The sequence below is a fragment of the Danio rerio genome, chromosome 12 (genome assembly GCF_052040795.2).
Source record: "Danio rerio strain M-AB ecotype USA chromosome 12, GRCz13ab, whole genome shotgun sequence".
NCBI lineage: Eukaryota > Metazoa > Chordata > Actinopteri > Cypriniformes > Danionidae > Danio > Danio rerio.
Window position 1 is genome coordinate 37,977,930 of NC_141032.1, and position 15,162 is coordinate 37,993,091.

At 35.5% G+C, this 15,162-nt stretch overlaps 1 protein-coding gene across 24 annotated transcripts in view; it reads right to left on the reverse strand.

Moving 5' to 3' along the window:
- camk2g1 (calcium/calmodulin-dependent protein kinase (CaM kinase) II gamma 1) overlaps window positions 1-10,374 on the reverse strand; it is a 155,891-nt gene extending 145,517 nt beyond the window's left edge. For all 24 annotated transcript variants that reach the window (XM_087275431.1, XM_087275425.1, XM_087275418.1 and 21 more), the window contains 2 exon segments: window positions 10,235-10,374; window positions 6,392-6,486 (listed from right to left, as the gene is read on the reverse strand). In XM_087275431.1, coding sequence (XP_087131557.1) covers window positions 6,392-6,486; window positions 10,235-10,299 — 160 coding nt within the window. In that variant the 5' untranslated portion in view covers window positions 10,300-10,374.
- Window positions 10,375-15,162: the final 4,788 nt, after the last annotated feature.

Sequence of the window (15,162 nt, forward strand, 5' to 3'; positions counted from 1 at the left end):
AGACACACTGTTGCTCTTTGAAGCACTAATGTTTTGCTTTGTTTAGAATTATTTTATTTGGCAGAATGAGAAAAACCAATACCGAGGATAAAATGCATTTCACTTAACACTAACATCTTGTTTGTTGAACTGCTGTGCAAAATCAATTCATATGCAATCCTGCAAGAATAAATTGATCAGGAAAAAGGTACTCTCGAGTAAACTAGGCTATATCAACTGACAAATTTATAAACAATAAATCTTATAAGGCAATTTTTGACACAATATCCTGACCTACAGAGACTTTTTAATTAACAGCATTCTAACAAGAGGCTTTAACTCAAACAGAAGGATATTATTGCAGACAATTAATATTACACCCCTTCTGTTCTATGGTACATCTCATATGAGCAATTTGCTTCACTGTAAATTAAAAATAAATTATTTACTTTTAAAATAATCCATCGGCGCAGATTGCACACATTTGTGGGTGAAATGCTACAATACATTTAGGAATAGGATCAATCATTCGGCACTTCCTCGAAACTACCAACTAAGCATCATTAATGGAAAAGTGAAGGAAGAAAATTCATTAAAAGCAATCTAAATCATTGGATTAAACTGAATCATTAGACTCCAGTCCCCTGCAAATTAATCTATTTGAGAATTAAATGCACACACATCAGCGAAAGTAGAGAGAACATTAAACCAGGCATCCATCTCAAATGAGACATGGATGAATTGAACACAGAGTTAGCCCAAGATGACAAGAACCACACCTTTTCCCTGGGCAACCTCCAGAATCTCCATATTAGTGGTCAAAGAGATTGCTTCATAGCCCTTTTCCTCTGCTAACAGGATGGCTGAAGCTCAGGCCGGTCTTCTTAATTGGCCGGGCTGCTGGAGACAAGCACTCAACTAAGAAAATGGCTATGCTATAAACAAGACTCTCACTGTCCATGCTAGCCACTTAAATTTACATTAGCTGCGCGGAAAACTGCAAATCAGCAAATCAAGAACGGCAGAAAGACGTACTGCATAAGACACTTCACTTACTAACCCTTCTGCTCAGGCAGGTATGATTAGATACATTGCAGCAGACCTAAACTCAACAAGCAAAAGCAGAGCAATACTTGTTTTATTAAAATAGAAATGCTAAATATTGTGAGTGGTTCACATGCAAGTCGAATGATCATCAATAGCTATGTTTCCATCCAAAGAAGCAAATTAAATTTAAGCGCAAAACTGGAATATTGCACAAAAGACGTGCGAATAAAGCAGTGTAACCATCCACTGAGCCAAATAGGACAACAAAAATCCTCACTTCTTGATTGACTGTCGCCAAAAAACACAAGTAAAAATGGAATTAATTGAGGTAGAGGAAGCTGCGTGAATCTTTTCCTTATTTAATAAATTACTTTCGCCTCAGAAGACAATCCTGACACGCAATGAATGTGTTTAAAGGTGTGAGACGTGGAGCACACATGCTCTTGACAGTTCTGGAGGTAACAAATAATATAATAATGCTAACTGTGTGCGTTCACACCAAAGGTGGCAAGAGCCACAAAGTTCACTCTGCCTTCTCAGCTCCCGGCGGCAAAGGGGTCACAAAGTCTGCTACATTATTGTCGTATTTAAAGAAGCCGTTGCAGCATATCAGCCAAAAATTACACTCCTGCATAAAAACAAGCTTTATAGTAGGGTTGGGTAGATAGACGAAGCCATCGTCCATTGCGATGGCTGATTCTCCACCCAGCCCCCTTTGCAGCACCAACCCGCTCGAGAAAAATACACACTTGGGCCTTGTTTACACAAATATGTCTTAGTTTCAAAATGGCATTTTAGAACTAAAACGAACCACGTCCACACTGGCGTTTCATCTTGCATTTCTGAAAATATCTCTCTCTGTCCGCCAAAAACACACATCATGTGACAACACACACACACACAAACTCTTTTGAATCTATCGGGTAACGTGTCACAGCGTCAGAAATTGCTTCAATAGTTCGTTTTCACACTTGTACTTAGTAATTTTAGTGAAAATATCAGATAATATTGGTTGGTTCCTGTTGGATGTGCACCTTTTTTACCAACCAAGTTTGTTGGCGCCATTATAACGACAGATCACTCTGCCTATTCATGCGGAAAAAGTGATTGACAAGTGGTAATTTAAGGGTAACTTATCTTTATGCATGATTTGGTTATAGGTAAAACAAAGACCATGTGGGTAAGGTAGTTGAAACGATAGGCCACAAATAATTTATTTGTTATGAATTAATTAATTATTCAAAAATAATTAATTCACCGCCGCCTACGATGACAACAACATTGTCCATTGCGATGTTTTACATAAAGACATCAAATTGATTGACATCGCCCAACCCTACTTTATAGTGTGAAAATGTGCACTATCAAATTCATCTAATGAAAGATCAAGTTGTTGCATGTGGTGTGGCTTTGCTCCACTTATCCAATGTGTCCGTATGCCTGAAATATTCTGAAGCAGCAATGCTGTTTTGTATTGTTGTATGACATTTCTGTCTTTTTTAAGAAAAAACATATAACATTAATGAACATCAGTAACTGGCAGTAACTTTTTTTAATGTATGTCCCTGTAAGAAAACATTGTAAATAATTGGACATCCGGTGACTGCGATAAGCAAACCCCTGGGAGCAACTGTGGTCGGAAGCTGCTGGTTTATCCATTCACACACATTTTTATCATCACATGATCTCCTATAACAAATCACATGACTTTTTTTTTTTTAATGCACATACTGGAGTTTATTTGGTAAATGCGTTTCCATCGTAGTTTATGTGAATCTTTTCTGATCGAATAAAAAGTTCATCCTACTTAAGTTACGCGAATACATTTTTGGTAACAATTTAATAATGCATTAATAACATTTAAACTCATGCTTGTTAACATTAGTTAATGCACCGTAAGTTAACATGAACTCACAATGAACAACTGTATTTTCATTAACTAATGTTAACTAACATGAACAAACCCTGTAGTAAATGTATTGTTCATTGTTTGTTCATGTTAGTAAATGCATTAAGTAACATTAACTGATGAACCTTATTGTAAAGTGTGACCACATTTTTTAATGCGCATTTTCAAAACTTATGCGCATCATGGTGTTTTCATCAACCTTTTTTTATGCACATCTCCAAAATGAGCATAAAAATATGTGGGTGGAAATATAGCTAATTGCTCATTGGTATCACTCTTGCTGAAAAACATCACAATAAAGAAAGTTGAACAGTCAGCTGACCTAGAATTGCCTCAGAGTATGACTCAGCTTATAGGCCTTTCTGACATTCCCACAATACCACACGATTAACCGTTTATCAAAGCAGTTACTCAACATTCAATTGAGAAGACTGAGCACATGCCAATAAAAACATCCAATAATAACGACCGCAGGGCCTTTAAACACACCTTAATTCTGTCTGTTCCTGGAAAATTGGGGGAAAAAACATTATTTTTTACTCTAATCAAAAGCAGCTTTCGTCCTCAGAAGCTCCACAAGAAAGCGTGTAAGTTCTGCGACGCCACATGGCACTGATAAACACATGCTTGCGCAAAAAAAGGTTTACAAAATTATTGCAAAACTGCAGGTGGGACTATTTGCCAGATTTGCGCTGCAGGGCACAGCACGCATTCTCATGCGTCTCTTGAAGTTCTGAAAAAAAAACAGGGCTGGACAGAGGCAGAGGCAAACACTTCTGCATGCTTTTCCTCTACAGAAGCATGAACACACTGGGCTCTATCTGAAGAACTGCGACTGGCCCAGCAGGGCAGGTTTCAACACACAGCTACACGTCTGTAAAGAGCGCCTGTCAAGGGAAGCTCGGTTTCCTTTCCTGCCTTGAATCAATTCCTATTGAAACAGGAAGTTGGGGTGGGAAATATCTATAGATTTATTCACTAGCTATCACATACACACCCTAAGCATGCGTCAATAGCGCCGCCACAGTTGTACAGTGCTTCCAGGACAAATGACATTCAACTGCACTAGTCAAGACTAATGCCAATATGAAGATGCTTGACTTCAGCACTGCATACGGGTGTAGTAACGAGCAAACAAAGAACACAAAGCACAAAAGCATAACATTTCATAGGTAAGATTTCGTTTTTTTACATTTTTGTTCTTTTAATCACCCGTAAAATGGAAGAAAAATAAAAAATAAAAAAAGTACAAAGCAATTGAGTGCAAATCATTACCTTTTTTTTTTCTTTACATTTTTGTATGTCACAAACTTTTGTGCTAAACAAGCATTGATGATAATACAATCTCTTATTGCACCGAACATAAGCAAAGTAGCACAAACTTGCACCAAATACTAAGCTTATGCTAGTTTTGTTGACTAAAATAAGCAAACAATGTAAATGAAATATAAACAACAAGACGCTGCGGTGGCAGAAACTTGTATTGTTGTCGGCTAAGTGAACGAGTCGTTCATAACAGTTATTCATTCACAAACGAATCACTCCCTCCGTTAGCATTGGAAGAGAAAGCAGGAGAGGGGGTGTGAGGACATGGATTAGATCAAATTTAACAGGTAGGGAGGATAATACATTTCCATGCACACAAACACTGTCTCTTTGTTGGCAATGAACGTGCGGTCACTGACACATCGATGTAAAATTATAACTATCGTAATACAAAAAACATTTGCAAACTGACCATCGGGAAAACTCACGATCATAAATATGTGTATATATCTCTGGCTCTGGATGGCCAGTCCTTCACCTTGGTCATACATTCATTTCAAAGGAGTGCTACCCAGTCCTAAAAAGGCGGCTTTATTGACGCATTCCTTCTGATAGACAACAATAGCGTAGGCGACATCTAATGGACATCTAATTTTGTGTTTTGATGCTGAAAATCCCCTTTTGTTTTAAACTCCGAGTGATAAATCTTATAAACGAAAATAATATTAAAATAATACTGTTGTTACCATCAGTGCCCAATAGAGTTAAAAATAAGATCTGTAAATATCCAACAATTACAGGCGTGGCTGAAGGCCAGCTTATTTAAACCAAACATACTAATATTTATAAGCCATAAGGGTCATTTTTTATGAAATTGAAATGTGGACATAATACTGAAAACTGAGTATATGTGCTTTCCATTGGTGTATGCTTTATTTGTTAGGATTTGACAATATTTAAGATACAGATATGTGAAAATCTGGAATCTGAGGGTTCAAAAAAAATCTAAATATTGAAAAAGTTGCCTTCAAAGTCGTCCAAATACAGTTCTCAGCTATGCATATTACTAATCAGAATTACACTTATATATATATATACTGTGGAAATTTTACTGAATGTCTTCATGAAACGCAAGGTTTAATTAATCTAAGTATTTTTGGCAAAAAAGAAAAACTGATTCTTGGACTTTAACATGGTATTATTAGTTATTCCTACAAAAACACTTGAGCAAGACTGGATTTGTGCTCCCATATATGCATCAAAACAACTCTAATTGACTCAAAATTCACAAAAAGCACTGAAAACCTCATAACTGCCACGACTAGGCATGAGACAATAACTGTTTTCAAGGTATACCTTTTTGTTTGGAAAAGTCAAGGTTTTAAAAATCGCCAAAATATCCTGTAATACTGTTTCTAAGGTACGTGTAAGATTTTTTTATTTGGTTTTAGTTTTTTAGGATAACAGTATCTCCAGCAGTAAAGATATCCAAAGACGTTGTTTTAAATTGTAAAGAAATACACATATTTAAAACAAATGAAGACAGCAAAAGTCTATGATTCATTTAAATTATTTAGCCTGACATGTTTACTGTTCCAAAATATGTTAAACGTTTCTCAAAATAAAATTCATTGTTTTCAAAGGGTTTATTTTAGAGCAGTACTCACAATACCGTGAAACCGTGATATTTTTATAACGGTTACCATACCGCCAGAATCTCATAGCAGCCCATGCCTTGTCATTTTAACGTGTTCACTGTCAGTGGTTTTAGTAAATGACCCATGAAATACCTACTTCTGTTAGCCAGGCAATCAATGTAATAGTCCATAAATGGTGAAATACCAGGTGATTCATCTAACTAACCTCATCCTTTTTAAAAGAAGGGCATTTGATTGGACAAATAAACCAATGGAAGCGTCTGTGAATGCAAAATTAGTCACAGTATTATCTGTCCATTATCCCAGCTCACTTAAATGACAGTATCTGCAACAAGTTAATTACCATTTGTCGACTTACACAAGCATGCAACCACACAGACACCCTCGAAAAAACAGACATGGACTAAAGGCCTCAAAACAACTTCAGATCTTTTCTCCTCCCTTCAGCGCAAGTAAGGAAAAAACAAAACACAAAGCATCTTCATCCCATTGCACTGTATGCATTTAAAGAGTGCTGAATCGAAAGCCTTACCTCTTGCTGACAATTTTTTTGTGTTAATAATTTTAGCAGCATATTCCTGGCCAGTGGATTTTTTCACACATCTCCGCACCACGGAGAAGGCACCCCTGCAAATGAAGAACACAAGGCGCTTAATTTCCCTCAAAAACAAACAATGCACCTTATAGCGCATGCAAATGAGCTGTCATTCATTAATAACGTAATGGCAGTGCTATTATAAATTAGTGAAGAGAAGTCTGACAGTTTGCTTTGAAGAAATGGTTCCAGCGTCGCATGTTATATGCAATAAAATGTCAAACCTTATTTATTAAAGGAATACTTCACCCTTTACTCACCCTCAGGCCACCCAAGATCTGATTGATTATTTTAGTAGAACAATAAAAAAGACTTTTAGCTGAAAAAAAATGTTCCTTACTGATTCATAAAATGCAAGTCAATGGCAGCAATTTGAGACTTCAAAACACAAATAAAGACTAAATAAATTAATAAATATAAATACAAGTGGCACCTCACCATACTTTGAGGTATTACAAAGCAAAGAAAATAAGAACATTATTTAACACATTATTTACATTTTTTTGGTCACATAATGACATACATGTGTGTCCAAACTCATGAGTAGGCCCAGGTGGAATCTGCCATGGATTCTGTTTATTTACTTATGTAAATGTATGTATGTATGTATGTGTGTATATATAGAGATTATATAATCACAGCTAGAAAAACATGATATTTGCTGATTACTACAGAGTTTAACCATAATGGAGCTGAGCGTTTGCACATTTTTGAGTCCTAAGACAGTTTAAAGCATTCAGACACTTTCAGTAACTTTTATAAAGAATAAATTTTGAACAATTTAAACAGTGAAGTCTTTGCAGTGGTATTTTATATGACATTTTTTCAATTTTTGTACCCAAATGTGATTTGACTAGCCTGAAAACCATAAAGCACTGCTTATTTTACTTTTGCGCTAATGCATTTAGCTATGCTTGTAATAAATCCAATAATTTGTTCCAATAAAGTGCAGCCCTAATATTTTTACAATATATAGTCTTTCAGTAGATATATTACATATATTATATTATATGAGAGACATGCTTTGATTACCAAATAAGTGGTTCTAATTGGAATTGCATTGTAAAACTACAAAGTTATTTATTTACTTATTCCATGTTTTAAGTTTAGTTACCATACTCCCAAAATACTTATGAATAAATCCGCAGATTTTTTAATGCAAAATTCTTTGCAGAAATAGCAAAAAATGTTTGCAGATTCTATCTGGACCTCATGAGTTGGCCCACACGGAATTTAATTCAATTCAATTCAGCTTTATTTGTATAGCGCTTTTACAATGTAGATTGTGTCAAAGCAGCTTCCCATAAATGGTCATAGTAACTAATTTTAATCTGTGCGCACAGAAATCCGCAGATTTTTGGCCTATCATTGAGCCTGTTTACCTGTGTAAATGTTTGTAAATTTATATTTATTCAGTTTATATTTATTCATAATTTCACTAATATTATTCTGATATAATAATAGCAATATTAAAATGTCCATATGATTTAGTTACAATACTGTTTGTAAAGTCATATGTTCAGTCTTTTAGTAGATATATTATATGACAGACTAGCTTTATTTAACAAATAAGTGGATGTAACTTGATTTGCATTGTAAACATTAAATAAAAGTTAAAAATGTATAATATTTTATTCTATATATTAATTTTTTATTTATGATACTCCCAAAATCATTCTGCATAAATCTGCAGATTTTTACAAAATTCTCCACAGAAATAGCAAAAAATGTCCGCAGATTCTTTCTTGACCTCATGAGCAGGGCCAGACGGAATCTGCGGACGTTTTTTGCCATTTCTGCAGAGAATTTTGGTAAAAATCTGCAGATTTCTGCAGAATTACTTTGGGAGTATCCAGCAGATTATCATAACTAAACCCTTAATATATTAAATAAAAAGTACTAAATTACTGAATTAATTCAGATTTACACATTTACTCAAGTAAATAAACAGAATTAATAATGGGCTAAAAGTCTGCAGAAATCTGCGGAATTCTGCGGAAAATCTGCGGAATTCTGCGCGCAGATTCCGTGTGGGCCTACTCATGAGTAGGGCAAGACGGAATCTGCGGATGTTTTTTGCTATTTCTGCAGAGAATTTTGATAAAAATCTGTGGATTTCTGCGGAATTATTTTGGGAGTATTCAGCGGAGTATCAAAACTAAAACCTTAATACTAGAAATAAAAAGTAATAAATTACTGAATAAAAACTGAATAAATTTAGATTTGCACATTTACTCAAGTAAATAAACAGAACTAATGATGGGCTAAAAATCTGCAGAAATCTGCAGAATTTTGCGCGCGCAGATTCCGTGTGGGCCTTCTCATGAGCTAACATTTGTTTACAAAGGAGAGGGCGAACATACATGTTGTATTTTTCCATCAACATGGTTCCTACTTCTCATTACAAGCAACAAATAAAGTAATATTACGTTGTCATTTCACAGATTCCCAAAGTTATACATGTCATTAAATGAGAAGTTCACAATTCAGACTGTTGTGAGCGCTCTAATGGTTGTTGCGGTGAATTCAATGTAAAATCTTGGTAAATTATGTTTGGTTTCTTGCACTGAACAAACTGATTTCTTTACAAGACAATGGGAATTCATTTTATTTTGCCAACATACGCTTTGTGACTCTCAACGTGCTGTTAGCTGCTGACTTGCATTTTATTAATCCCCAAGGGCCAGGTTTCAGCTAAAAAACGTCTTTAACTTTCTAACGAAGAAAAGTCACCACCATCTTGCATAGACTGAGGGGGAGTACATACAAATGCATCTTTGAATTCAATTAAACCTTTATTTCTTGCGTACTATAAATAGGTTTTGCATGAAACCCTTAACAGTGAGTCGAGTACCGCTCGGTTCGATTCACTCCTAGTAGTGAACTAATCATTGAAGAGATCCGACACAAAAGAACGACTCGTTCACGAATAAGGCATCGCGAGAGGTTAGAACATTTAAGCATGACAAGAAAGAACTGCAAACCATCAAACTCTTTCATATCTGCGCAAACTGGACTTAGCTTAACAGCAGTCATCTGGCTACCACAAATATGACATTTGCCTCTAGAAAAATGGGCGGCGTTCACAGCACTTCGCATCTGCATGTCAGAAGGCTGTAATGCTCTTCCCAAAAGTGAAATTGAATTCTCAGAAAGGCGTCACTGCTCATTTATTGATTTTTATAATCCCTCTTTATCGCTCCCCTCCTCAGATATTAAAGTGTGATTAACTGTGTGTGCCGCACACTCGATATTTCGTTGTAATGTCAAGTACACGCCAACATATTCTTTAGTGCACTACACTACGCCGCAATAATTTGAAGCAGCTGCAGAAAGAGCGTTATTTCGCCACCGGTTACGAGCACAAAACAACCCACAATGCTAATGCCAGGAAAAGTGGCAGCCAAAGTAACCGAGAAAACCTTCAGCGAGCCCTTAAAATAAAACAAGGCGTGAACACAGTGCACACTACACACAACATTCTACGCTACAAACGCATTCCTCAGAGCCACTAGAGCCCATTAAACCTGACATTAAAACCGTCTAACGCTCAGATCCGCACAGGGGGCTTGATCGGATCAAGTCCAAAACCGAGCGCCGTACTCAGTTTCTGGTCTAGATCGGATCGAGCCCCCCTGTGCGTGGCTTTCGGGGAGCTTTACGAGTGTCTTTGCAAGTCATTTTCGCCGCTGTCAACATCCTAAGAAAAGAACGGTGCCAAACAAACAAGAGTAACTTGCGTCGATGACGTCACACCGCTACAATGTTGCGCGCACTTACTTTCCGAGCTCTTCGTAAAGCTGATACTCGTCCGTAAACCTGGTCGAGGTTACAATTGTAGCCATGTTGTGTGTGCGTGCGGGGAGGGGGGTCGATGCCTCTGCTGCTGCGGTTCAGGTTTCGGGAGGAGAATCTCATGTGGTCCAGAGAGAGAAAGAACGGAGATACAGACGGAAAGAGCGGAGGGGAGGGGCTGTTGGTGGGGGTGGAGAGAACGTCGCGCGAGAACACGCGAGACTTCCCTGCAATCAGCAGAGTCACGGGAAGAGTGACAGACAGACGCTTTTGTTCATTTGTAGGCTATATTCATTTTAACAATGGGCGAGAGTGGCTTTTAATTCACAGAAACACTTAAAGTAAAACGCAAAGAGAAAAAGGGTGTAGAATGCAATAAGGCAGCATAACAACCACAAAGCTACATGGGTAGTATCAAATATTAAATATATATATATATATATATATATATATATATATATATATATATATATATATATATATATATATATATATATATATATATATATATATAAATGTGTTTGTGTGTGTGAGTGAGTGTATATAAAATACACAAACATATGTATGTTACATATAAAAAACATATGAGTGTTTTATATGTAATACATAAAGTTGCTACCTTTATGTAAAGGCAAATGGTGCTGTTATGGCCAGTAGGGTATATAATATATAGGCTAGTATCAGTGGTGGAAAGAGTACTGAAAAATCATTCTTAAGTAAAAGCACCATTACTTGCCTAAAAATGTAGTGCACGTAGAGTAAAAGTATCTGTTGTAAATATTACTGAAAGTATAAGTAAAAAGTAGATCTTTCAAAAGTACTCGAGTAGTGAGAATTACGCTTTAAAAGAGCTGATGCATTTACATCTAATCACAACATTCTGTAGTGCATTTAGTTGTTGCCCAGCAGGCACATATTATTAGGTTCAATTTTGGTTGTGATGTCAGTTGACTAAAATAATGTTGTCCTTAGACGCTGCCTAGACATTGAATTTTGATGTTCAATAACGATGTCAAATGACACAGATATTTGGATGAATTTTGGTTGATATTAGGTTGTGTTAGAAAGTGACCAAAATCCAACATCTTAAACCAGCATCAACTTGATGTCAAATACAGACATTTATTCGTCAGGTATAGCAACCAAAATCCAACATCTGACAGACATATAGTGGTATCGTCCACACAACATCAAGCTGTAACATCATTAGACTTTGATATTTGATTGATTTTAGGTTGGACATCGGACATTGATGTAGGCCTGACATTGGGTTCTGACATCAACCTGATTTTCATTTCCAAACAAAATGCAACATTCCCACAACGTTGGAGTACAATGTCAATCTGACATCATGTTGATGTCTTGTGCCTGCTGGGTGTTTAAAGCCATATACAGTAAGCCATCATACAGTAAACATCCGTCATTTTCTCATCAATGACATGCATCTAATTATTGCATGCATGTAAAGATTTTGGAAATCATATTGGACACGTCTAATGCTTTTAAACAGTTTGCTGCAATTATAAATCACCCATGTGGTTGCACAGGAATCGCAGGACTGGTTTTTCTAATCCCCATGGACAAGAAATAATAAAGTAGTGACTGCAGATTGAAGGAAAGTAGAGGAGTAAAAGTACAGATACAGCACTAAAAATGTAAAAAGGGAAAGTAAAAGTACACATTTTAAAACTATTAAGTAAGTTACAATTCCAGAGAAAAAAACTACTCAATTACAGTAGTTTAAGTGTTTGTAATTTGTTACTTTACACAACTGGCTATAAAATACTATAGAAAATGTTTACTTTTAGGTTATGTAATCTACAATGTATCATTTTATGTGTATACACCATGTTTAATTGCAGATTTCTTTTCAAATATAAATAATATTCAATAAAATATTCAGAATTAGCATATGTGCATACATTTATTCCTTGAATTAGTCCCTTTATTCATCAAGGTTTGCCACAGTGGAATGAACTGCCAACTTATACAGCATATGTTTTACACAGTGGATACCCTTCCAGCTGCAACCCAACACCATACACACTAATTCACACACACAATAGTCAATTTAGTTAAATTCACCTATAGCGCATCTCTGGATTTTGCAAGATGCAAACTCCACACAGAAATGCCAACTGACCTAGCAAAGGCTCAAACCAGAGACCTTCTTGCTGTGAAGCGACAGCACTACATACTGCACCACCATGTCGCCCCTTGCTTACAAAAAAATATTCAGAATGTAGTTGTTATGTAATTATGTAAAATCAAATTGTGCTGTTATGGCCAGTAAGGTATATAATATATAGCACGTATTAGGGTATATGTGGAAGTATGCTAAAGGACTTTTAATTTCCCACTAATCTGGGTCAAGCGCTTCCGGTGAACTGTATGCCATTACAAAATCAGCATGTTTAAGATGGGTTTTCTTTAAAAATCAGTAATCTCCACTAGCTGATCTGATATACAGTACAGTGGGTCTCAGATTGTATACGAAGCACTGCATTCGGTTACATTTTCATAGTCATGTCTTTAAAATATGAACATTTATTTTACCCCAGTATATTCAACGGAGCTTCTGCGCTTGCCGATTCTGACGGGTGCGTGCTAGTAAATTGCTTTTTGTCTCGTTTTATGCTTGAGCAACTAAATAAATGTCAAAGTCTATTTAATTGATTATCTTTTAATTACATTACAACACTGATGCTGTAAAAGGAACCATATAAAATGGAAAAAAGTCACATTAACCATTCACTGGAAGTTTATCAGTATGGGAGGAAACACTAGCTCTGCATATCCTTTACTATAGAATGTTTTTTTTTTTTTTGAGGTTATGTAATCTACAATGTATCATCTTATGTGTATCCAGAGTATGTTTAATAGCAGATTTTTTTTTTTTCAAAAAATAAAAGTGGCGTTTCCGTGCGGAGTTTGCATGTACTCCCCGCGTTCGCATGGGTTTCCTCCGGGTGCTCCGGTTTCCCCCACAGTCCAAAGATATGTGGTACAGATGATTTGGGTAAGCTAAATTGTCCGTAGTGTATGTGTGTGAATGGATGAGTGTGTATGGATATTTCCCAGAGATGGGTTGCAGCTGGAAGTGCATCCACTGCATAAACCATATGCTGGATAAGTTGGCGGTTCATTCCGCTGTGGCGACCCCAGATTAATTAAGTGACTAAGCTGAAAAATAAAATGAATGAATGAATAAACATAAAATAGCAAATGTGGGATATTTGAAGCATACAATTCATTTATTTTTAAATTTACTTAAATTACTTAAATCCAATGATTTATTTAAATTTAAAACTGTTTTAAGCTCAGAATGAATTACTTTGTAAATGCATACGCAAGCTTTTTGAAAAAAGACAAGGGGGACAGAATCTAAGAGAAGAACAAAATCTTAGGGGGTTGAAAACAAGGACAACTTTAAACAATTTGTGTATGTCTGTGTGGTGTGAAATTATAAAACTGTCTAGAACAGATTCTTAAACGATGTCAGAATATGAATCAATTTAAAATGTTGTATAAATATATATTATTAAAGAAATATAATGATGAATAGAGGTGATTGAAAAGAACAAAATGAGAAAGGTGTGATGAAATTTCAATTAATGGCTGTTTGCAGTACTATGTGTTTTTTGTATGTTGCATGTCTATGTGCTAAAATGTAAATGTTCAACTGGTGAATTAACCATAAAATATGTCAAAGATGCCAAAAGGATAAAATATGTCTTGTTTAAAGCTCATGTATGTCATGTTAAAGGAAGAGATAAGTAAAAGAAGAAATAAGTTGAAGTAATAGATGAATGATACGTGTGGTAATGGGGTGGGGGAAATAATAAGCTTGTGCTTCCTCTCACTCCATTTTGACCATGTTGTTTAAAGAATTGTTTTGTGTATGATTTCTCTGTTCGAAATAAAGAAATCAAATAAAGAAATCATATTCAATAAAATATTTAAAACTGGCATATAATTATACATTATATAAATACAATGAAATATATATTTTAAATAGCAAAGGTCAGACAGATAAATGACATATGAGAGTCAAAATATCTGGAAGTACGAAATGTCCTCGCAATTTGTTGTGTATATATTTTATGAACAGTCTGGAAACATTACCTAGATCCACTTATGATGTGTTTTTAAAGTGTGGTGTATCCTCTGGATGATCATGAGAGAAATGACTTTCAGTTGACTTTAATTCATTCAGATGGGCCAGATGGACGTCACTTCTCCCATATCATCCCAAGTGTTTACCTGTAATCGATAAATTCAGAAAAATACATTTTATTCAACTTTGACCTTTAGATATTTTATGCTTTTCATAATTTTTCTTTTTGAAATGCACTGTTTGCCACTTTTTTTTTTTACTAAATATAAGGTTTTAAAAAATTAAATAGCATGTTTAATATTCATAAAACAATCAGCATTTAGCATTTTTATAAATTTTAGAATAATAAAAACACTAGACACTGCCTTAGCAGCTTGAAAATGTATATACTCATAACCATTTAATAAGTTACATATCTCATGACTGAACGGAGTACACATTGCATTTGCTTCCATTTAAATAGCCAAATACTTGATCATCTGGCTATGATGTTCCTTTTATCCCATTGCGTGCTCCAAGTGTGTTTTCAAAAAGACTTTTCTTGTAAGGTTATCTCACCTTGTAAGAGCTTCCATTCACTCAAGGGACGGTGTGTTTTCACTCTCACGCCAGTTTGCAAAGATGAAAGTCTGCTCTCCATTTAAAGAATCCGCCAAAAAAACAAAACCAAATGATAGATGATATTACATCTAAAGTAATAAACTTTGCTATGGATGCCTGAGATTCTTTCTTGTGGCTGATTTGCACAATGATAAAGTAATGGTGAAAGTCATTAGCGTGGTGAAACATCACTGAG